The sequence below is a fragment of the Pituophis catenifer genome, unplaced genomic scaffold (assembly GCF_029215685.1).
Source record: "Pituophis catenifer annectens isolate HBS135680 unplaced genomic scaffold, rPitCat1.0.hap2 SCAF_18, whole genome shotgun sequence".
NCBI lineage: Eukaryota > Metazoa > Chordata > Lepidosauria > Squamata > Colubridae > Pituophis > Pituophis catenifer.
Window position 1 is genome coordinate 4,464,854 of NW_027256898.1, and position 24,929 is coordinate 4,489,782.

General features: G+C 49.9%; 1 protein-coding gene across 1 annotated transcript in view; it reads right to left on the reverse strand.

Moving 5' to 3' along the window:
- Window positions 1–8,912: 8,912 nt before the first annotated feature.
- Window positions 8,913–24,929, reverse strand: part of AGRN (agrin) — a 219,918-nt gene continuing 203,901 nt past the window's right edge. The window contains exons 31-36 of the mRNA XM_070956303.1: window positions 23,969–24,085; window positions 23,685–23,874; window positions 22,611–22,698; window positions 14,643–14,867; window positions 12,350–12,453; window positions 8,913–9,519 (exon numbers count right to left, since the gene is read on the reverse strand). Coding sequence (XP_070812404.1) covers window positions 9,362–9,519; window positions 12,350–12,453; window positions 14,643–14,867; window positions 22,611–22,698; window positions 23,685–23,874; window positions 23,969–24,085 — 882 coding nt within the window. The 3' untranslated portion in view covers window positions 8,913–9,361. The remainder of the gene's footprint in view (window positions 9,520–12,349; window positions 12,454–14,642; window positions 14,868–22,610; window positions 22,699–23,684; window positions 23,875–23,968; window positions 24,086–24,929) is intronic.

Sequence of the window (24,929 nt, forward strand, 5' to 3'; positions counted from 1 at the left end):
AGTCCTAATTATCCTCTGAAGTTTGCGTCTGTCTTGTTGGATTGCAAAGCCAAACCAGACCATTATCCCATCCTTTGAAATTTGGAAGGGATTCCCAAGGACCTCATGGGAGCTATATTAAGGCAAGCGTGGGACTGTAGGGGGAACCCCAGAAAGGGAGGCGGCGATGAGCTCAGAAGACAATTTGGCAGTCGTGAGACATCAGGATGGCTCCTCGGTCCTGACCAGGCCGTAAACTTCTACCCAGAGACCAACCCCAGGGACTTCTGAACGCTTTCGGCCCAAACTGAAGCTCCTTTGTGTCTCCAAAGTTCTCTCTCTCTCTCTTTTTTTTTTTCTTAAAAGAAAAAGCAGAATAAAATAGCTCTTTTCTCTTTATCTCCTTCTGAATTTTTGCAGCTGAGTCACGCGGTCTGAACCGCCCAGGGCTACGCTGCATGGAAACTGTCCGGAGCAAGGAATCTCACTGGACTTCCGGCTTGTCGTCTCTATGTTCTGAGTCCAACCAACCGGGTATTTTAAACACTTGGGGAGTCGGGCAACTAAACTGCTTGCATTGGGCACTTAATGAACAGAAACTCATCTAGAGAGACAACGGCAGCCTCCTCTCAACGCTGTTCCTATTTAAATGATTCGAACGCACTTTTATGGGGACGCGGTGGCTCAGCGGCTAAGACGCTGAGCTTGTCGATCGAAAGGTCGGCAGTTCGGCGGTTCGAATCCCTAGCGCCGCGTCACGGGGTGAGCTCCCGTGACTCGTCCCAGCTTCTGCCAACCTAGCCATTTGAAAGCACGTAAAAAATGCAAGTAGAAAAAATAGGGACCCCTCTTTGGTGGGAAGGGAACAGCGTTCCGTGCGCCTTTGGCGTTGAGTCATGCCGGCCACGTGACCACGGAGATGTCTTCGGACAGCGCTGGCTCTTCGGCTTTGAAAGGGAGATGCGGCCCCTAGAGTCGGGAACGACTATCACATATGTGCGAGGGGAACTTTTACCTTTTTAATGCACTTTTAAGGCAGAAACAAATAATCTTATCAGCTCAAAGAAGCGACGGGTGGAAACTAATCAAGGAGAGAAGCAACTTAGAACTAAGGAGAAATTTCCTGACAATGAGAACAATTAATCCGTGGAACAACTTGCCACCAGAAGTTGTAAATGCTCCAACACTGGAAGTTTTTAAGAAGAGGTTGTATAACCATTTGTCTGAAGTGGTGCAGGGTTTCCTGCCTAAGCAGGAGGTTGGACTAGAAGACCTCCAAGGTCCCTTCCAACTCTTATTCTATTCTATTCCCAAGGCTCCTTGGAGAAGAAAGCCCAGGACCGTGACTCATGCAGAGGTGCGACCCTCAAAAGGTGACATCTCACTCAACAAGACCAATTTTGTTGGCCGGATGGACTCCCAGCCCCAGTTTGCGAGCCTCCCTTTTCCATCTCAGGCTGCTGCTTCGTTGATCACAAAGACTTTAGGCCAGAAAGTTGTTTTCCTTCTCCGTCCCCATCGCATCTTCCTTTCGTGCTGTCCTTTTCAAGCAGCTTTGGATGCAAAAATCTACGATGGTCAAAGGGGAAATTTGTCTCGTTTCCCTCCAAGGAAACGAGACAATGCCAAAAAACTTCGCTTTTGTACCGAACCGAGCCAAAAACCCAGAGATGGATCGTTTGGCCGTCTCCCGCTGCCATTTCTTCTCCTTTTGCCCTGGCATGAGCCAGATGTTTTCCTCTGATGCCAGCAAGGCCAGCTGCTGCCCGCCTCTCCCCACCCTGCTTTGCGTCATTGATCACAAAACGGCGCTGGATGTTACAAGCTGGTAGTACAAGGCACTCTTTGTTAAGGGGGAAACAGATTTTTTTTCCACAAAACCAGTGAGATTTGATCTTAGATCTCTTATCCTCCGGGCTCCACCCCAGTTTAGGAAATAAGGAAACTTCACAACAAGCCACCTGCAAAGTTGGAAGGCTCTGCTTTGAGTTGTGAGAACCAAAAAGCTGGAGAGAAGCAAAAGTCAAGGAGGGTGCTAAACAGGGGAGGGAAACGTAAAAATGGGAATTCTCTGCAAGCAGAAAGCTAGCACTCTTGGAACACAGCCTGAGGAGCTGCGGGGACAGAAGAAGCTGCTTTATAACAAGCTGGACAACTGATCTATTTGTCTTAAGATTTTCCACGGAGAGAGGTTTTCCAGTCCTATGTAGAAATGACCAAATCGGGGGCCTTCTGTAATTTTTTTTCACCAATCTATGGATTTCCCTCCCCCACAAATTAAATTGATTTAATTTTACATGCTCTCTGTTGCCCATTTGCAAAGCTGATGCCAAAAATCAACCTGGCCGCGTAAAAGAACGCATTAAGGTTGCCAAATGAGACCAGAGAGTCTGAGAAATCCTATAAATTGAATTAAATTAAATTAAATATTTGAACACTCTGGTTGCGTTGTGGTCCGCCAGCAGCCTGCGGAGCTGGCAGCAGAGTCGACAGTGAGGAAGCTGGGGAGGACCATGGGCCAGTCCTGGAGTCTGGGGAGGGCTCAGATGAGGGCTCTGCATCGGAGACAGAGAAAGGGCCATCTGGGAGGTATGTGCTACCTCCGAAGCCTCCAGAGTCGGACCTCAGCGAGGCAGAGGAATAAGGGGAGCCTGTTCCCAGTGCGCGCGTGCGCAGAGCTGCCAGAAGGCAAGAACAGTTAAAACAAAAGGGACGACTCGGGAGTAGGGCTTGGAGATGATTGGCCCCTCCCATAAGACTTAAAAGAGGAGCAAAGGCACGTGGGTCTTTGCAGGAAGCAACATTGTTAATTCTATGCAGTTTAAAGCCTGAAGCTCTGTTTGATTCTGGACTCCGTGTGCCAGTTAGGTCTTTGGCAGCGTGTCAACAGAGATAAAGGTGGGTGATTATCCCGAAGGATTCTTTACAACTAATTGGGACTCAGCTGTGAATGAACAGAACTCACAGCTGTTGCAATAAAAGAATGCTTTTGGGACTACTCGTGTGTTTGACTGACTCAGGAAGCCTAGGTCAGAGCAGGTTGAATGGCAAGGAAGATTATCTGCCTTCGTCACGTCTTTGATTCGAGTCCTCAAAAGATGTGGGTGGACGTCCTTTGATGTTTGTCCAGCATTCCTACATTTCTATTAATTCCACCCCACCCCCACCCACCCCAGCAAGTCAACAGGACCCACAAAATGTCCCTAAGTGACTCGAGTCGATCTGGGCCCAGTTAACCATAAGTAGGTAGGTGTGTTGCACCATTTATCCCAGTGCCTTTGGCACTATCCAATTTCCTGCAGATCCCTTGAAGCAATTCCCCGGAGACAAAATATGATTATTTTCCCTGTATCTTATTTTTTTCCCCCCTTGAGCAAACAAGATGGAAGTTGTTCTCCTTCATTGCAGATGACATTGGAACCGGACGGGGCAAAGCTGCATTTCAACCCCAAGTGCGAATAAAAATGGGATCGATTTAAAAAAAAAAAATCCGAAGCCCTTTCCCTTCCTTCGAGACCAAACCAGATCCTTCCTAAATAGCCCCCACCTTCAACGAAGGGCTTTATTTAAGAATAAAATAACAGAGTTGGAAGGGACTTTGGAGGTCTTCTAGTCCAACCCCCTGCTTAGGCAGGAAACCTTACACCACTTCAGACAAATGGTTATCCAACGTCTTAAAAACTTCCAGTGTTGGAGCATTCACAACTTCTGGAGGCAAGTTGTTCCACGGATTAATTGTTCTCCCTGTCAAGAATGTTCTCCTTAGTTCTAAGTTGCTTCTCTCCTTGACTGGTTTCCACCCATTGCTTCTTGTCCTGACTTCAGGTGCTTTGGAGAATAGCTTGACTCCCTCTTCTTTGGGGCAGCCCCTGAGATATTGGAAGATGCTATCATGTCTCCCCTAGTCCTTCTCTTCATTGAACTAGACATACCCAGTTCCTGCAACTGTTCATGTTTTAGACTCCAGTCCCCTAATCCTCTTTCTTGCTCTTCTCTGCACTCTTTCTAGAGTCTCCACATCTCTTTTACATCGTGGCGACCAAAACTGGATGCAGGATTCCAAGTATGGCCTTACCAAGGCCTTATAAAGTGATATTAACACTTCACGTGATCTTGATTCCATCCCTCTATTGATGCAGCCTAGAACTGTGTTGGCTTTTTTGGCAGCTGCTGCACACGGCTGGCTCCTATTTAAATGGTTGTCCACTAGGACTCCAAGATCCCTCTCACAGTTACTACTATTGAGCGAAGTATTACATATACCGTACCTGTGCATTTTGTTTTTCTTGCCTAAATGTAGAACCTTAGTTTTTTTTTCACCATTGCATTTCATTGTGTTAGATAGCGCCCAATGTTAAAGTCTGTCAAGATCCTTCTGTATCTTCTGGAGTGTTGGCTATCCCTGCCAGCTTGGTGTCGTCTGCAAATTTGATGAGTTCCCCATCTATCCCCTCGTCCAAATCATTAATGATGATGTTGAAGAGTGCGGGGGCCTAAAACAGAGCCTTGGGGTTCCCCCACTGCATACTTCCCTCCATAGAGATGCAGTTCCATTGAGGACTGTGGTTGGTCACACCGTTACGAATCCATCTGGTGGCGATGCTGCCTAACCCACATTTTTCTATTTTTATCTAGCAGTAATTTATGGTCTACTTTATCAAATGCCTTACCGATTACTCATTTAGCGGAGTTGCAAAGGCGCATTTTAGCCAGGTTCCAGAGAGCCCTGCGGGGACAGAGATTCTGCACCGCATTTAACAACCATTCTCAAAGTTGCTTCTGGATGGAAATTTCCTGCAGGTGCTGAAGCCGAAAAGCCCCCCCCCTTCCACCCCCCCATAACATCTGGAAGTTGGCTTGAGAGTTCGTCTTGCTTTGAAAGAAACGTGAAGATGCTTCGTTTCCCATGGTTTTTTTGGATGTTTATTTTCGTTTGAAATACACGGCGGTCCTGTTTTTTTTTTTCTGTTTCTCCCCTAGCACCACAGAAACGTCAACGTTAATGCGATCAAATCGGTAAAAAGGGGTTCCCGATAATCAGAGTTCAGTCCCGGGAAGTAACGATTGGCTGAGAGTAACTAGACCAGTACATTCACATTTAGGGAGGGGGCCCTTTCCTAGCATTCCCAGGTCTTGGCAACCGTGTAGGATGGAGCCCAGGACACAAAGTTAAGGCCACATTGAGAAATACAGCAAATGTGTTCTTGCAATGATATTATTCTTCTCCAAGTACATCAAGAAGAGCGTCTCAAATCCAGTCTTATAATTCCAGCTGAAGGCATGTCTGTATTTGGGTCTCCAGGAGAGGGAGGGGGGACATGGATTGGGACCCCGACATTCAGATTCACTGCCAAACTGGACTGGATTAAACTCCACCGCATCAGGTGGAAAGGGAAGTGCGCACCCTGATCAGAAGCTGTTCGGCCCATTGGAGGCTCAGTGGGAAAATTGAGATTTTTCCAGCCATTTTCAAAGAAGGATAGCAATAGCAATGGCACATAAGACTTATATACCGCTTTACAGTGCTTTACAGCCCTCTCTAAGTGGTTTACAGAGTCAGCCTCTTGCTCCCAACAATCCGGGTCCTCATTTTTACCCACCTCGGAAGGACGGAAGGCCGAGTCAACCTTGAGCCAGTTGGTCAGGATCGAACTGCTGGCAGCCGGCAGAGTTAGCCTGCAATATTGCATTCTAACCACTGGGAGGGAGGGAGGGAAGGAAGGATTCATTTTACGCACGAAGAGGTTTACAGAATCAGCCTATGGCCCCGCAACAATCTGGGTCCTCATTTTACCCACCTCGGAAGGACGGAAGGCTGAGTCAACCTTGAGCCTGCTGAGATTCGAACTGCCAAATTGCAGGCAGCTGAACTAGGCTGCAGTACTGCACTCTTTAACAACTGCGCCACCGTGGCTCATAAAACATAGGATAAAATGTTGGCTGGGGGATTCTGGCCATTGAAGTCCACTCATCTTACAGAATAAGTGTTGGAAGGGACCCTCTGCGCAAGCAAGAGACTCTCCACTATTCCGGGTGTCCAATCTCTTCGTAAAAGCCTCCATAACTTTTGAAGGCAAGATTAACTTGTTCTCGCTGTCAGGAAATGTCTTAGTTCTATACTGAGCAAGGTTGCAAAAACAGGCCCGTACAGCAATCGGAAGTGTTTCTATTTTCAGCGCCTTTACGATGGCCGCAATAATTCCTGGGAAATGTTTGGGGTTTTTTTTTTGGGGGGAGAGGGTCGAATGACCAAAGGGAATAAAATTCAAACCGCACCCTCCCCAAATCTCCCTTTCTTGCCTGAATAAGTCACCCGAGCCACAAGCTTCTCTCAGTAGGTGGTTTTTCAACTAAGAACGAACCGAGCTGGATAAAAATAACGTGAGAAAAAAGAGGATCTTGCGCAGTGGTGTTGCTACCGGTTCACCTCAGATTGAGCGAACCGGTAGGGGTGGGAGGCTCCACCCACCCGCCCGGATGATGCGCAAAGCATCATGCCCGCACGAGCCCATGAACAAACCGGTAGCGACGGGAATTTGAATCCTGCTACTGGTCTCGCGGCTTCTCGCGTAAGCCACCAAGGATGCGAGGAAACAGGAGCCGTAGGAACAAAACAGACACGAAGACATTTACACTCCAAATCCGCCCTTACTAGCAGCTTACTAGCTGCTATTCCATCCAGCCAACCTGACCTGGAGTTGCCACGGTTTCCCCACCATCCAATTCGGGACGTTGTAGGACATCCGTGATGGAGGGGTTTTGCGTTCTGTGAATTTTACACCGCTTGCCGTCCCCCAAGGGAAAGGAGCAGGAGTGGGCTGCTGGGGGTTCGGGAGATTCTGTGAAGTTCGGAGAACTCCCAAATCCCACTCCTGGCTGGCCCTGCCCACTCTGCCCCGCCCCTCCCCTCCCTGGAGTCCCCACGTGGCCTGTTTTGGATGCAGGTAAGTGTAGGGTGTGCGGGGAGGCCAAAAAACGGGCCTACTGGAAGGCTGAAAAATGGGCCCATTTCCAGCCTCCAGAGGGCCTCTGGAGTCTGGGTAGGCCATTTTCGCCCTCCCGGAGGCTCGAAGAAAGCCTCCAGAGCCCAGAGAGGGCAAAACCACCATCCCGCCATGGTGCAGAAGCCCGAGTAGGCCATGCCCACGCAGCAACCAGGCAGAGAACCCCGCGCTAAAATTTTCGAAGCCCACCCCTGGAAAGGAGAGTCCCGTTCCAAATTTCCTGCCAAGGACACCCCCAAAATCGAAAGAGTATCCCAAGGATTTGGAACGTAGGAGTGGGTGTGACAGAAGTCACCGGATTCTGGCTGTACATATCACACCATAGAAATATATATGTATATATTTATAGATAAGATAGATAGGCATGTATTTTTCCCCCCCCTTCCCCAGAGAGATTCATAGATGAGTCATGAGAAACAAATTTGGGGACGGGGGGTTTGGATATGTGAGGGTTATGTGTGTAAAACTGGGGAGTCAAGTTTTAGGCCTGACTGGCACTTCTCCGGATGAGTGGGGTAACGGTTAACCCTCTAAAATGTTTTTCTTCCATAAAGACCAGGCACCTAAGACAACCTTGTCTGGATTTAACCACGGTTACTGCTCTGGAATGTCTCCAAAATTATTTTGCAGGTTGGATGATCAGCTTGGTCCTGATCTTAGGTAGCATCAAAGATCTGGTTGTCTGGGCTAGAGAGAAAAGTTGTCCTGAGCCCGTCGCTAATCCTTTTGGTGAATTATGAATTCTGGATCCGAAACGTTAAGCTCGTTTCCTTGAAGATTTAAGATTCTGGATCAGAAAGTTAAGCTCGTTGCCTTGAAGGTTTAAGGAAGGCTGCTTGATCTCCAGGCCACCCACAACCCCGGGTTTAACTCTCCGCAATTCCTTGGCCTACTTCTCTTGAGACCATCTGTCCATCCTTTCTACCCTGCATCTGTCCGTTTCTCACCACTGCTACCGAGAACCAAATCTCCTGTGGCTTCTGTCAAAAGACGACAAAGGATAGATATGCGTGTGTCTCTGTGTGTATTCACACACACACACCTACACACTTACATACAAGACACATTGTCATTCTAAGGGTGAGTACGAAAAGATCATACGGAGCCTGGTTAAGACTGAAGGGCAGAACCGTGGGAAGGACTTCCTCTCCCTGGCGCTGGTGAACGGATTCGTGGAGCTCAGGTGAGGGATGGCCTGATGGGCTGCAGAGTCTTGGGGGGGTAGGGGAGGTAGTGTTGTAGCCCGCCAGTGGCCAGCGGAGCTGGTGGCAGACTCAGACAGTGAGGAGGTTGGGGAGGAACATGGGCCAGTCCTGGAGTCTGGGGAAGGCTCTGATGAGGGCTCTGCGTTGGAGGCAGAGAGGGAGCCAGGACCCTTCGACAGTTGTCAGCTGCCTTCGGAGTCGGACATCAGTGAGGCAGGAGAACAGCTGGAGCCTGTTCCCAGTGTGAGCTGCCAGGAGAAGGGAACAGCTAAAGAACAAGGGTCGACTCAGGAGTAAAGCCACAGGTGGACGATGAAGGGCCCCTCCCAGAGGGAATAAAAGAGGAGCGAAAGGGGAGTGGAGTTTGCAGGAGACAATTAGTTCGCTCTGACTCTCCGAGACTTCTTGCCAAGTTTTGAAGATATCGGCCTGGCAGCTTTCCAAGCCAGATAAGGTCTGTGACTGTAAATCCTCCCTTGAAAGACTTTGCTGGATGTGAATGAGAGGAATTCACAGGTTTGGGGTTTTTTTTGTCGGAACAAGGTGTCTGCTTCATGCAGACAATTTTGGGGACGTGTGGGAAATCTGCCCCCCCCGCCTTGAGTTTGTAGGGCAGTTGCTGTTCCTTTGTTCAGAGACGCCACGGCTCGGACAGCCCTTCCGTCTCTGGTCTTCCGTTTCCCCCCTTAATATTGGTGTCGGCCAAAACAAATAATAAACCTGATTAAAAATAATAATAATAATAATAATAATAATAATAAAAAGAATGATTTCAAGTATGAGTGACATTTACAGTGGACGGTGACCCCGCGCGCCCCTCCCCCCATCCGGAAGCAAATTGGGGGAACTTTGTTCCTTGGTCACATTCCGAAGCTTCGCAGGGTTTTTAAAAATGGGGAGGCTTTTGGCTCCTCGAGAGTCCGATGGGCGAGAAAATGCTGCAACCAAACAGTAACCCCAAAGAATGTCCTTCAACCGAATCCTCTCGCGATCCTTCTCGTCTTCTTCCTCCTCGTCTCCCTGCTATCCCCTCCTCTTCCTGTCCCTCCCCCCGCCCCCCCCAAAATATAAAAAAGCAAGAAGTTTTACAAAAATAGAAAATAATTACAGCAATAGCCGGGTGGAGGGAAGAGAGATAGAAGAGGGAGAGAGAGAGAGAGAGGCAGGATGTCTTCATTTGGCCGCGCAGTGTAATATGGTGGGGTTGTTTAAAGCGTCCTCTACCAGGTGGAGTTCTTGGCGATCCACCACCACATCTCGTATGCAGCCCACAAAGCCGGTGAGGAAAGATTTGGGAAGCTTGTGGGCCAGGCTGAGCTTCTCCAACCCACCTGTGAGAAGAGGACAGAGAGGAAACGGTTAAAGACAAGAGGGTCCCAGCTCCAAGCTATGCCACCATGTCTGGATCTCCACAGGTTCTTTCATCGATGACTTGGAGACCTTCCCATCAGACTTTGGAGCTGAGAGATGCTCTACCCCCGAGGTTGGCGAATCTATGGCACACGTGCCACCTAGCCATATTGGTGGGCACGCGAGCTCAGCTCCAGCCAGCTGATTTTCGGGCCTTCTGGGCCCACCAGAAGTAGAGAAACAGGCTGTTTCCTGCCTCTGGAGGGCCTCGGGGCGTGATGGGGAAGGCCTGTTTTTCTCTCTCCCCAGACTCCTAGAAAGGCTCTGGAGCCTGGGGAGAGCAAATAAACGGGCCTTCTGGTCCCACCGGAAGTTGGCAAATGGGCCATTTCTGGCCTCCGGAGGGCCTCTCGGGGGATGGGGAAGGCTGTTTTCGCCCCCCCCCCCAGACTCCTAGAAAGGCTCTGGAGCCTGGGGGAGAGAGTGTTGTGGCTCCGTTACCTGAGCCTGTGTCATTGGCAGGAGAGGACTCCGAGAATGAAGGAGAGGAGTTGGCAAGGCCTCCCTCTCCAGGACCCTCCTCTTTGGCAATGCCTTGGGTGTCTGCCGAAGAGCAAGAGATAGGGCCGGGGCCAAGCACGTCCACGCAGCCACAGGTGGACAGTGATGAGAGTAATGAGTCTTGGCTGGATCCACGCCAGCGTCGCAGAGATAAGCGCGCGCAACAGAAGAAAAAGCGTGCCCGAGATTAGGCTGAGTCACTGGACCACACCCCACAGGATATAAAAGGGAGCGTGGTGGCCAGTCAAACCTTGTGACGAACAAAGCTGAAAGCTTCCATGCCATTCTGCATTGCCGGACTTTTGCTATAGACTTTGCTGGATTATCTTTGGACTTGATTGACTCTGTAATTATTGAGCTGTTTACTTTGATGTACCAGAAGCGGGGAGAAGTTATCTCTTCTCTTCGTAAGTAATAAACTCTTGGCAGGCAGCCACTAGGTTGTTCCCAAGTTCCGTTATCATAAGGAAAAGGATTCTGTCGGCTGGTTTAGTCTTTAACTCTTGGACGTCTGTTGGTGTGTGTGCGTGTGGGACGGGGACAGAACAGAGAGAAAAACGGGCCTACCGGGCTATCATTTGCCAGGAGCGGGGGGAGTGTGGGGGGATCGCATGCGCATGCGTGGGGGCGGGGTGCATAGAATTATGGGTGTGAGCACGCGCATGCATGACCCTCCCCTGAGCTCCCCCCGCTCCTGGCACGCGATGGCAAAAAGGTTAGCCATCACTGCTCTACCCCATCTGGAGAACCTAAGCCACGTCCTGGCTAATGTCTCTGTATTAAGATGATTGGGTTCTTTAGAAGGCCCTGCCGAGGTCAAAGCCAGGGTGTTGTGGCCTACGCCCGAATTCGGAAGTCGAATCAGATGTGGAGGAGGAGATGTGGGAATCAGGGTCAGTATTGAGGCAACCTGAGAGCTCCGAAGAAGGAATGGAGCTGTGAGAGAAAGAGACAGAGGTGTAGCCTTCGCTGTCCATCATCCCTCAATGTCAGCTTTGGAAGCCATATTAGGCTGGAAGCTTCCATGCTGCCACCTTCTCCTGTGTGGGAAAGCAGGAGGCGGTGGGGATTTAGTAGAGGGGTTGTCTGTAGACATAATAGCATTCTTCCTGTCGGTCAAGGTCAGGACAGTCCTGCATTTGGAGAAGGAGTGGTCGGAGTGATGTCTCGAGATGGGACGGCGGTTGATTGGAGCATGTGATCGATTGAGGACTGAGGGGATGGTTTTGGAGCTTTTGATTTACTGAGGGGAAACCCGGACCTCTCAGATTCGAGTTTTCCCAGATGTGCCAGTTTATCTATTCTAGTAAATAGAAATTTGAAAATGCTTGCTTCAGAGTCTTTACTTGGAGAGGGGTTTTTTTCTGGAATGCTGACACTCAGATGGAGAGTCAACAGCCCCCAGATCTGGAGGTGGCTGATGAGGAAGAGGAGGAACAGCTGGGTCCAGTGCCTGATGCACAGAAGGCAGAGGAGAGGAGAGCAGTGGAAATCTATGGGCCGGTCCTTCGGATGGAAGAGCCAACGCTGCTAGCGAAGCCCCACTCTAGCTCTGGAGATAAAAGGCAGGGGGAGGAGATGAAAAGAGCCGAGGTGGCGCAGTGGTTAGAGTGCAGTACTACAGTACTTCAGCTGACTGCTAGTTCAGCAGATCAGCGGATCAAATCTCACCGGCTCAAGGTTGACTGAGCCTTCCATCCTCCTGAGGTGGGTAAAATGAGGACCCAGATTGTTGGGCGGCAATATGCTATTTAGTATACTGTCAATTGTTGTAAGCCGCCCAGAGTCCTCGGAGAGTGGGCGGCATAGAAATATGAATAATAAAATAAAAATAAATAAATGAATAGATGTGGCAGACAATTATTCATCTCCCTGCCGGATAGCTTGCACTTCCGACTCCTGTCTGGAAATTATCAGAATTCTTCCTGGAATCTGCAGCGCCTTTTGTGGGTGTATGTGTGTCTCTGCTGCTGGAAGAAAGCGAGATCACCTTCCAAGTCTTCCTTTGCAAGTGTGGGAAGAAAGAGAGGCAGGTTCCAGGTGTGTTGTGGCCAAATTCAGGATGGAAAGGGAGCGAGCGTCCCTTTCCACAGGACACTTCGTAGCCTGCTGTGAGAGAGAGAGCGGCTGCTGGCGCTCCTAATAAAGGGAACTACAAAGGGCTTGTCGTATTTGGGAGCTGAGTCAGAACACAGGGGTGATACGGTCATACTCATGGAGGGGTGTGTTACTTGGAATCCTGACACTTACCCAGCCAAAGGGCCCCGTCTGTATCCAGCTGGGTTGCTCCAAGAGGCGAGGAACCCATAACGGGAGACTCATTGCCGACTTGTAGGGACCCATCTCGATGGACTCTGTCGGAAGAGGGGGAACAACACAAGACAATGCATTGGGAAGGACCCATCTGAAGTTCCTACAGACCAACCTTCTCCGTGTTGGAAGATCTCCAGATGTTAACCATGTCTAGGAATGTTGCCAATTGTGCCCAATTCATCATTTGTGGCGCAGTGGTTAGAATGCAGTACTGCAGTACTACTACTACTGCTGACTGCCGGCTGCCTGCAATTTGGCAGTTCGAATCTCACCAGGCTCAAGGTTGACTCAGCCTTCCGTCCTTCCGAGGTGGGTCAAATGAAGACCCAGATTGGTGGGGCAATAGGGCTGACTCTGTAAACTGCTTAGAGAGGAATGCAAAGCATTGTGAAGTGGTATATAATTCCAAGGGCTATTGCTAGTTCCATTATTACTTTCTATTCTTTCTTCTTGAAGTCCAAGGTGGCAGGTAAAGGTAAAGGTTCCCCTCGCACATATGTGCTAGTCGTTCCCGACTCTAGGGGGCGGTGCTCATCTCCGCTTCAAAGCCGAAGAACCAGCACTGTCCGAAGACGTCTCCGTGGTCATGTGGCCGGCATGACTCAACGCCAAAGGCGCACGGAACGCTGTTCCTTTCCCACCAAAGGTGGTCCCTATTTTTTCTACTTGCCTTTTTTACGTGCTTTCGAACTGCTAGGTTGGCAGAAGCTGGGACAAGTCACGGGAGCTCACCCTGTTATGCGGCGCTAGGGATTCGAACCGCCGAACTGCCGACCTTTCGATCGACAAGCTCAGCGTCTTAGCCACTGAGCCACCGCATCCCTTATCCAAGGTGGCAACAACGGGTCAAATAGGGCAACCTTGGCAGGCCGACAGAAAGGGGCTGGGCCCTGGCAACTATAAGATATTGGTAGAGCATCTCAAACTCAACAGGACATTCTTAGCAGGGGGCTTAGAGTTTTTCAACAATAGCCATGAGCCATAGTCCCTTACAGCAGGGGTCTCCAACCTTGGCAACTTTAAAGCCTGGTGGACTTCAACTCCCAGAATTCCCCTGGCTGAAGTGGTGTAGGGTTTCCTGCTTGAGGTTGGACTAGAAGACCTCCAAGGTCCCTTCCGTTATTCTATTCTATTCTATTCTATTCTATTCTATTCTATTCTATTCTATTCTATTCTATTCTATTCTATTCTATTCTATTCTACTCTACTCTACTCTACTCTACTCTACTCTACTCTATTTTCCTTTTCCACACTGGCTAAATGCCTATTATTATTGTTCTTATTTTTGGGTATGAAATGCAATTTGATTGCCAAGTGTCATTCTAGAAGTTGGCTCATCCATCTCAGCTCTTGGCCGACTCATCTGGCGGTGTGACTGCCACCCTCCAAATACTTGCCTGGACTTGTTGTGGACCTAAAATAAGGCCCCCAACAGAAAAACCCCTTTTGCTGGAGGGAGACCAGGGCCTACGACTCATCCTTCCTTCCCCTGGCTCCCTTCCCTTGGAAGATTTTTATTTAGATCCAAGGGGGGTTTGGTAAGCCCAGAGGTGAACGGTTGATGCCTCAGAGAACTGTTGGGAAATTTCTCCTTAGTTCTAAGTTGCTTTTCTCCTTGATTAGTTTCCACCCGTTGCTTCTTGTCCTGCCTTCAGGTGCTTTGGAGAATAGCTTGACTCCCTCTTCTTTGGGGCAGCCCCTGAGATATTGGAAGACTGCTGTCATGTCTCCCCTAGTCCTTCTTTTCATTAAACTAGACATACCCAGTTCCTGCAACCGTTCTTCATATGTTTTAGCCTCCAGTCCCCTATAATCATCTTTGTTGCTCTTCTCTGCACTCTTTCTAGAGTCTCCACATCTTTTTTACATCGTGGCGACCAAAACTGAATGCCGTATTCCAAGTATGGCCTTACCAGGGCCTTATAAAGTAGCATTAACACTTCACGTGATCTTGATTCTATCCCTCTGTTGATGCAGCCCAGAACTGTGTTGGCTTTTTCGGCAGCTGCCGCACACGGCTGGCTCATATTTAAGTGGTTGTCCACTAGGACTCCAAGATCCCTCTCAACAGTTACTACTAGTTTGTAAGGTACCCGTTATTCCTATTTTCTGGTGCACCCGTCTAAGGAAGACCCCCCCCCCTCGAATGGTCAGGCATCATCAAGGGACATGAAGCTATGATCCTTTTCCCAATGGCCAAAGGGATAGGTGACCTTATGATTTCCCCCACCTGGACGCTTTGATCTGAATCCACTGGTTCGTGTTGATTGGGACGGTAGACCGCAGGATCACGGGTTTTGAGCCGAGGTCATAGGTCATTTGGACCCGGCCGTCCACGATGGCCAAAGCGATGTAGTCCGATCGATCCAGGCCCTTCCCGCTCCACAAGATAAGACCTTGGGTGGCTTCGGTTTTGATGCTCAGCTCAAAGTAGTTGGACTGCAGAGCCTTCTCGCTGCATCGGGACGGAAAGGAGAAAGTCAGTTCGGGAAGCAGAGAGGGGGTGTGTTCCCCCCCCCTTTAGGAGCTCACCCAAAGGGCCCCATTCCATTCAGACCAGACAGAGGTGGGATTCAGCCTTTTCAGGAGAACCGGATGCTAATTTTATATCTGGTTCATCGAACCGGTAGTTGCAAGGACTGGTTGGCCCCACCCCACCCCACCGCTCCCCGGAGTTTCCACGCGACCCGTTTTGGATGCCGGGTAAATGCAGCGCCCACGTGGAGGCTCTGGGAGGGCTAAGAACAGGTGTCCCGGAAGTTCTGGAAACAGGTTCATTTCCAGCCTCTGGAGGGCCTCTGGAGCGTGAGGGAGGCTGTTTTCGCCCTTCTGGAGGCCCGAGGAAAGCCTCCGGAGCCTGGGGAGGGCGAAAAATGGGCCTCCCAGAAGTTCCAGAAACGGGTCAGATTTAACAACTGTGTTACTAATTTAACCACAGCTGTGGCAAGAAAGGTCGTAAGATGGGGCAAAACCAGGGGTGGGATTCAGCCAGTTCAGGCGAAACGGATTTTAATTTTAATCTGGTTTGCCGAACTGGTTGTGCCAAGGACTGGCTGACCCCACGACACCCTCCCAGGAGTCTCCACGTGGCCCGTTTTGGATACCAGGTAAGTGCAATGCCCGCGCAGAGGCTCCGGGAGGGTGGAAAACGGGCCTACTGGAAGTATCAGAAGTCCAGAAACGGGCCTGTTTCCAGCCTCCGATGCCTGGGGGAGGCCGTTTACGCCCTCCTGGAGGCTCAGGAAAAGCCTCTGGAGCCTGGGGAGGGCGAAAATCCCCCCCCCCCGTGGTGCAGGAGGCCAAGTAGGCCACACCCCCATGGCCACAGCCAACCAGCAATGAGGCAGCGAACCGGTTGCTGAAATTTTTCAATCCCACCCCTGGGCAAAACCCACTTAACGAATGTCTCACTCGGCAACAGAAATGTTGGGCTCGATTGCGGCGGTTAAGTCGAGCCCTACCCGTAAATGGTCGGAAGTTAACACTGACCACGATGTCGTTCCACGTTTTTATTTTACGTTTGAAAAAAGGCTGCGCTATAGATTTCTGCCATTTTAGATCCTGGGGACAAACTGTAACGTCTGGAGCAGAAAATCAGACGACCGACTAACCATTTCTCTTTTAAGAATCCGGTTTAATTCCCTGCCAAGGTATCTCTTCTCCTTGAGAGATTTTGATGGCCGCAGAGAAAATCAACATCCCGGCTAGAGAGTTTAAAGCGTTTCACCGTCACAGAGCACAATAGACACACAAATACACACATCTACACAAGACGAGGCACACCACAACACGGGATTACAAGGACACTTTTTCCCACCCACCCCCGGATCCAGGGGAGAAATGGATCGCTCTGTGTAAAAACAATTTGAGATGAAAAAGGAAAATTGGTTATTTAAAAATCTGGAGCTGGCAACTACAAATAAGTGGAAACAAATAAATAAACTACATTCCTGATTTTTTTCCCCCTCTCTTGTTGTCTTGTTTTCTGGCTAAGACAGAGCTGTGCCTTTCCTTTATCTCATCTGCAAACACAATTAGGAATTCCCTAAAATTGAAATGGCTTCCTTTTATAGCAGCCTCAGCTCCAAGTTGGCACTTTTGAAAAACTTTATTTTGTTCTTCAGCTCTTCAGATTAACTCCTTAAAGCAATTTAGATTATTGAAATCAATCTCAACACTCCCCCCCCCAAACACTGCAAAACTTGCTGACTGTAGCCCACATCCTATGATAGCACTAAACCAGAAGTCGGCCACCCGCGGCTCTGGAGCCGCATGTGGCTCTTTCATGCCTCTGCTGCGGCTCCCCGTTGCTGGTTGGTGCCACAATTTTGAGAGGAGCTTCTGCTTTGGGGGGGGTGGGGGGGGAGAAGCACGGCGCGCCAGGAAGAGACTCTATGGCAAGGCGTGGGCTTTCCAGTCAGCTCCCCAATTGATAGGGCTTTCAGTTAGGACAGGTAGAGGAAAAAGGATGCCGCGGTAGGAGGAGACTCTATGGTGGGGGAACCGGACTTCCGGTCGGCTCCAGAATTGTACGGGGGGGCTTCCGGTTAGGACCTTTGTGGCTCTTTTGAGTGTTTAAGGTTGCCGACTCCTGCACTAAACCAATCTGTCTGGAATTGACAATGAACGGACCAGATTAATAATGTATTGGCTAGATGTGTGTGTGTGTGGGGAGATCAGTAAAATCCACGTTTTGTGTTGACTCTTTCTGCAGGGAAGATTTCAGCGTCCAAATTCCCCTGGAACTGGGGGAAACGGAGGCCTACATTCTGTGGTTAGATGAAACAACCCAGGTTTAACGGAAGGGACCTGCATAAGAACGAGGAAAAACGGAATTAAAATTTGTCAAGGTTTTTTTTTTTTTTTTTTGAGGCAGCCTGTGGATCCTTCAACGTTTGTTATGCGTTCGAGACCCAGCTTGGAAAAACGAGAGGAATAACCAAGATCTGGATGACTAGAGGTCTGGTTTCGCGACTAGTCAAACGTGGCTTAATCTTAGGAAGTTGTGGGCGCGTCATCCCTGGAGGCTTTCGAGAAGAGATCGGACTGCCGTTTGTCAGAAATAGTGTAGGGCCGTGATGGCAAACCTATGGCAAGCGTGCTACAGGTGGCGCACGGAGCCATATCTGTGGTCACAGGAGTGTTGCCCCAGCTTAGCTGTAGTGTGCAAGCGAACACCAGCCAGCTGATTTTCGGGACTTTCGGGCCCACCGGAAATCGGGAAACGGGCTGTTTCTGGCCTCTGGGAGGGTGGGGAAGACTGTTTTAGCCCTCCCCAGGCTCTTAGAAAGCCTCTGGAGCCTGGGGAGGGCAAAGAAACAGGCCTACCAGGCCCACCGTGGGCCAAAAGCGGTGGGAGCGCGGGGGGGGGGGGTGTTGCATGTGCATGCACAGGGGTGGGGCACATTGAATTATGGGTGTGGGCACACGCGCACTCCCCACCACTTTTGGCACGCGACGGCAAAAAGGTTAGCCATCACTGGTCTCCTGCTTTGGCGAGGTGGGTAGGAGTGGGTTGGACTAGATGACCTACTAGATCCCTTCCAGCTCTTGTTAATCTGTTCAGGAAGCAGAGATTCTCTGCTCTAGGTGAACAGTGGATTTTTAATCCAGCCCATTTGACTGGATTTTAATCCTGGCCTTTCTCTCTCTCTCTTTCTCTTTCTCTCTCTCTCTCTCTCTCTCTCTCTCTCTCCCTCTCCCTCTCTCTCTGCGCCCGAGGAAATAGAACCAATAGCCCAGAGAGGTGAATTTGTAAGAAACAGGAAATAACGTGAGGCTGGGGCGACCATGCAGGTAAACCAAGCCGAACGTCAAAATGAAACCAAAAAAAACAAAACAAAAAGGGAACAGCGAGAACAGCGGCGAGATCTGGATACAAGATGCAAGCACACCTCCTTCGAACGAGACTCACCTGAGGTCCAAATGATCATCCAAAGCATCGGGACTTAGAAGCAGAAAGAAAGCGGAGGCATGCATTAAGCACCGGGGATAAAAATTATGAACCGACCGACTGACCGAGGCGGAAAAAGCAGCTAGTCCCTATGAAAACCCCGGCCATCCTGGTAGCTTTTTCCAGATACAGATCTGGGAGAAGTTATACATCCAGGGCACCTGGTGATGTCTATTCGGGGTGTGTTGTACGTTTTGTGCAGGTAAAACCAGACAGACTGTGCGCCCAACGAAATGTTTGAAATGCAGGACGGTCAATTCAGGCTTTGAAATGGAGGGCTCCGTCTCGAAACTAGTTCAAATCTGGAACGGTTTGGGCACAGCGCTGATGGAAGTGCGGCAGGGAGCAGCTTCCGTTTGATTTACACACTCAGGGAACGACCGTAAATCAGGAGAACAAGCAAGGGGAAATTAGGAATGGTAACAACTCCGAAAGTGACTTTAATCTTGGGTTAGAATCGATGAGGATTAAACGAAGGGGGTGGGGGGGGGAAAGAGAGAAGGGAAGCAAGTAGAAAAGTCAAATAAGCCATCCCTGCCTTCCCTCCGTCTCATATCTCACATCGTTATTTCAATCATGCAAATTGGGATTTCTCTCTGAAACGAATTCAGGCGTTGAGACTCAAGACAGACAGACAGAAAGGTCAGGAAGGAAGAACGAAAAGAAAGAGGAAAGAAGGAAGGAAGGAGACAGGGAGAGATGATGGAAGGAAGGGAGAGAGAGAGAAGGAAGGAAGGAAGGAACAAAAGAAGGAAGGAAGGAAGGAATGGGAAGGCAGGCAGAAAGATGAAAGAAAGAAAGAGAAAGAAAGAAAGAGGGAGGGAGGGAGAAAGGTCAGGAAGGAAGAATGAAAAGAAAGAGAAAGGAAGAAAGGAGGGAGAGATGAAGGAAGAAAGAGAGAGAGAAGGAAGGGAGAGAAGGAAGGAAAGAACAAAAGAACGAAGGAAGGAAAGGGAAGGCAGGCAGAAAGGTGAAAGAAAGAAAGAGGGAGCGAGAGAAAGAAAGAAAGAAAGGTCAGGAAGGAAGAATGAAAAGAAAGAGGGAGGAGGAAAGGAGGGAGGAGACAGGGAGAGATGAAGGAAGGAAGGGAGAGAGAGAAGGAAGGAAGGAACAAAGGAAGGAAGGAAAGGGAAGGCAGGCAGAAAGATGAAGGAAAGAAAGAGGGAGAGAGAGAAAGAAAAAGAAAGATAGGTCTGGAAGGAAGAACGAAAAGAAAGAGGAAGGAAGAAGGGAGGGAGGGAGAAGACAGGGAGAGATGAAGGAAGGAAGGGAGAGAGAGAGAAGGAAGGAAGGGAGAGAGAGAGAAGGAAGGAAGATGCACTTTTTTGTTTCCCAAAAGGGGGCGAAAATGTCTGTCTGTCTTATAGACCGAATATTGCCGAAGCCCCGCCCAGCCAGGCATAATTTGGCCTCCCCATGCCCTGTTTTCAGGCCTTTTTTTGGCCTTTTTCAGGACTTTTTTTGGCCCATTTTTGAGGCTTTTTTGGGCCTGTTTTTGACGCTTTTTTGGCTCATTTTGGAGGCTTTTTCAGCCTGTTTTGGGAGCTTTCTTGGGGCCATTTTTGAGACTTTTGGGGGGGGCATTTCTGAGGCTTTTTTGGGCTGTTTTTGAGGCTTTTTGGCCTGTTTTTTCTAAAAATATGGGCTGAAAAAAGCCTCAAAAACGGCCCCCAAAAAACCTCAAAAATGGGCCAAAAAAAGCCCTGAAAACAGGCCAAAAAAAGCCTCAAAAATGGGCCGAAAAAAGCCTCAAAAACATGCTGAAAAAAGCCTCAAAAATGGGCCAAAAAAAGCCCTGAAAACAGGCCGAAAAATCCTCAAAAACAGGCCGAAAAAAGCCTCAAAAACATGCTGAAAAAAGCCTCAAAAACATGCTGAAAAAAAACCTCAGAAACGGGCCAAAAAAAGCCCCCAAAACAGGCTGAAAAAAAAGCCTCGAAAATGGGCCGAACCCCCCCCCCCCCGGAAACAGGCCGGAAAAAGTTTGGAAAAGGCCCGAAAAAAGGGAGGCCAAAACCGTTTTTTTGTTGTTGTTGTTTTCCTCTTCTAAATTTTGGTGCGTCTTATAGTCCGAAAAATACAGTATATCACCTCTAAACAGAAATGTGCATTTTGCAGGAGGAGGGGGCCAGTATCCCTGCCTTAAATCTTGATTCCCCCCCCCCCCACTCTCCACTTGCATGAGTAAGAACCATGTGGTCATTTCCCCCCACCCACTCCAGATTCCTTTGGATTTCGTTTCGCCGGTGGGGAAACCAAGTCACTGAAAACTGATATATAAAACGAGAGCAAACCCCATTTGCCCTCCTAGCAGTGATGATGTTACCTTGATCGGTAACGAAACGTTTACGAGGAAAACCCCCAAACTCAAGGACCCCCCACAGAAGACGATATACTTAAAAATAGCTCTAACTCTGTGGCCCAAAGGAAGGACAAGAAGGATGGATGGGCAAGCAGGAAGATGGCGGGCGTGACAAGGTGATGGGAACGCAGGTGTTTACTTACGCTGGTATCTCATTGGTCAGTTGGCTTGCAAACGAAACAAAGATACAAAGTGTGGTTGAGGACAGAGAGAAGGAAAGAAAGGAGGAGGGGAAGAAAACGGTAACAACATATCACGTTCTCCAGAGGGACTCCCCGACTCTGGAAGTGGAAGGTTGTTAGCGATCCCTGGATGGGATCGGAGAACGATTAATCAGCCAAGAATGAGACGTACATACAAACAAGACGCACAAGTGAGGCAGACACAATAGGTTGGATGAGCTGAATGGAGCATCCCTCTTCAGGAGGAGTATATCTGCTTTAGTTATGCTAAAAATGGGCGTCGGTAGAAAGAACGCAGCTTTCTACTCTGCACACGAGCTTCCGAAAGGTTGTTGGAGGTAGGTAAAGAAAAACGGGGAAGGTTTCCCCATCCTAGAGGCTAAATTTTTTGTGGCCCAGATTTTGAGCTGGGAATGAATCTTCTGCTTGTGGGTTGCTACCAGTTCGCCCGGTTCGTGCAAACCGGTAGCAGTGGCGGCGGGAGGTTCTGCCCAGACGTTATCAAATACGCTCTGTGCATGCGAACTGTGAGCGAAGCGGTAGCAAAGGTAAGTGAAACCCACTACTGGATCCCTTGTTTAGGACACAGGTGTTCTGACTTAGGCTCCCTTAACAAGCAGGAGTCAGGAATTCATCCCGGCAAAATCTCTTTTATTTACACGACTGTGAATTACGTTCATTCACAGTCAGCAAGGTTTGTCCAAACAGTTTTTCAAAGGAATATTTCTCAACACAGACCTTATCTCGCTTGGCAAACTGCCACGTAACTTATTTCCAACCGCAGTACAAGGCCAAACTTGGCACAGAGTCTCTCAGAGTCACGGAACGAATGAATTGTTTCCTGCAAAAGCCCCCTCCCCATTCACTCCTCTTTTGTTTCTTATGGGAAGGGCCAATCACCTCCAAGGTGTGGCTTTACTCCCGAGTCGACCCTGCTTTCTGAGTTGCTCTTGTCTTCTGGCAGCTCTGCGCATGCTCACACTGAGAACGGGCTCCAGCTGTTCCTCTGCCTCACTGCTGTCTACCTCCCTCTCTGCCTCCAACGCAGAGCCTTCGTCCGAGCTTTCCTCAGCCCCCAGGACTGGCCCAAGTTCCTCCCCAACCTCCTCACTATCCGACTCTGCTGCCAGCTCTGCTGGCTGCCGGCGGGCCACAACAACAGGGAAGGTGGTGAAGACTGAAGGCATTGGCGCGGGGAGAAAGGATTAACATCGCCCCACTCCCAGATTTCTCTTGCTGAACTTGTGAATGGAAGGACTTCTGATTTTTCGCTCCAAGGCAATGTTTCTGGCTGGGGGGATTCTGGGAATTGAAGTCCTCCCGTCTTCAGATTGCCACAGTTGCGATAGTGGGTGGGACTTGTGGTCTTGGCTCCGCCCAAGGGAGGTGGGCCTGTAAGAAACGGGGCTCCCTCCCTATGGCCAGATTTTAAATTCAGGCTCCTCTGTTGGTTTCAACCTCTTTGGTCTCCCCAAATCTCCCCCTCCCCCAGGGGTGGGTTGGTATCAGTTCGCCCCAGTTCAGGCGAACTGGTAGCGGTGGTGAGAGGCTCCACCCACCCTCCCAGACATCATCAAAAACACTCTGCACATGCGCAGAACCTTCTGCGCATACACAGAAGCGCCGCACGCTCGCAACGGCGAACTGGTAGCGCCGGGATTTGAATCCTACTACTGTCCTGTCCCCCCCACCGATCATTACCTCTTGGTAACGGCGTTGTGGTATTCCATGTAGGTCCTGCCGTCAAAGGCGATGGCTTCCGAGTCTCCGGCTGCCTTCTCGGTGAGGACTGGAGGGAGGAAAGGAAGCAAAACTTGAGAACAGTCCACCGGTGCCTGATTGCGACCCTGAAAATCCCCAGCCGGCAAGGCCGACAGGAGGTCCTGTGTCTCAGTAGAATCTCAGCAAGCTTTGTATCTCACGTGGAGGGCGGAGTCGGTGTGGAGACAGGAAACCCAGAATTTTGATCATTTCAGGCTGGGAAATATCCTGCCTCAAAATCCCACTTCCAGCCGGTCATGAGAAGACAGTAAGAACACTTAGCACTTATATATCACTTTGCAGTGCTTCGCAGCCCTCTCTAAGCGGTTTACAGAGTCAGCCTATTGGCCCCAACAATCTGGGTCCTCATTTTACCGGAAGGATGAGTCAACCTTGAGCCGGTCAGGATCGAACTGCTGGCAGTGGGCAAAGTTATCCTGCAATACTGCATTCTAACCACTGAGAGGGAAGGAGGGAGGGAGGGAGGAAGGAAGGATTCAATTTACCCACTAAGAGGTTTACAGAGTCAGCCTCTTGCCCCCAACAGTCTGGGTCCTCATTTTACCAACCTCCGAAGGATGGAAGGCTGAGTCAATCTTGAGCCAGTCGGTCAGGATCGAACTCCTGGCTGTGGGCTGAGTCAGCCTGCAACACCGCATTCGAACCACTCTGCCACCACGGCTCTTGGGAGTTCCCTAGACCAGAGGTCTCCAACCCTGGCAACTTTAAGACTTGTGGACTTCAACACCCAGATTTCCTCAGCCAGCAAAGCTGGGAGTTGAAGTCCACAAGTCTTAAAGTTGCCAAGGTTGGGAACCCTTGCCCTAGACCCAAATTTTGATTCAATAGAAAGAAGCCCCTTGAGCTGTCCTGGGGAGTGGGGGGCACCAACCAGGTTGGGAAAAGTCTTCTATCTCTTCTACACTATCAAGGACCAGTCTGGTTATGGGTCAAGAGAAAGTCAAGATCTCCTTCCAAGGTCCACAGCGGTTTTCTCTGCCTACGCAGACTCACCTTTCTCGCAGTGGGTCCCGAAGAAGCCTCTGGGGCAGGTGCATTCGTACGTTTCCAGACGGGGTTTGCAGGTTCCTCTGTTTTGGCATGGACTGGGCTTTTGAGTGCAGGGATGGGAGCGGAAAGGCGAAATCTCAACAGCGCTGCGGATGTTCTCCTCCTTCAGGACGGGGGTCCCTTTGATGGAAATCTTCAAGCCACGGAAGAGGAGGAAGAGAGGAAGGATTAGACTAGACTAGACTAGACTAACAGAGTTAGAGAATAACGAGGAAGACGTTCCTTACCTTCTGAATGGCTCCGTCAAAGCTAGCAGATACCGCGGCAGCCCGAGCCAGTTGGCTGAAGTCCGGTGCGCCCCCGACGTAGAGGGGTTCCTTTAAATTAAGTGAGGTGTGGGGCAACTGGATAAAAAGGGGAGGGGAAAAAAATTCATTGAGAATGGAGGTCCGGAAGGAAGATCTAGCAACGGCATCCAGCCACTACAATCAAACTTCTTAGGATCTCCTTGAAGGCGAACGCATGTACAATATTACAGAGGAATACTGTTTTCACGGAGGACAGGACCTTTATAATTACCGTATGTTTTGCTCTGTAAGACGCACTTTTTTGTCTCCCAAAAGTGGGTGGAAATGACTGTCCGTCTTATGGAACGAATATTGCCGAAGCCCCGCCCACCCGCCAGCCCCCACCCTTCGGCTGTTTTTGGCCTCCGCCGACAACGGGACACATGGAGGCCGAAAACGGGACACGCGGAAGCCAAAAATGGGACGTACAGAGGCCGAAAATGGGGCAAATGGGTGAAAACGGGGCGAAAGGCTGAAAACAGGATGCACGGAGGCTGAAAACAGGACATGCAGAGGCCGAAGACAGGACGTGTGGAGGCCAAAAACGGTGAAAATGGGATGCGCGGAGGCTGAAAACGGGACGTGCGGAGGCCGAAAACAGGACATGCGGAGGCCAAAAACGGGGCGAAAGGGTGAAAACGGGACTCGCGAAGGCTGAATACGGGATGTGCAGAGGCTGAAAATGGGGCGAAAGGCTGAAAACAGGATGCACGGAGGCCGAAAACAGGACATGCAGAGGCCGAAGACAGGACGTGTGGAGGCCAAAAACAGGGTGAAAATGGGACGCGCGGAGGCTGAAAACGGGACGTGCGGAGGCCGAAAACAGGGCACGCAGAGGCCAAAAACGGGGCGAAAGGGTGAAAACGGGATTCGCGAAGGCTGAATACGGGATGTGCAGAGG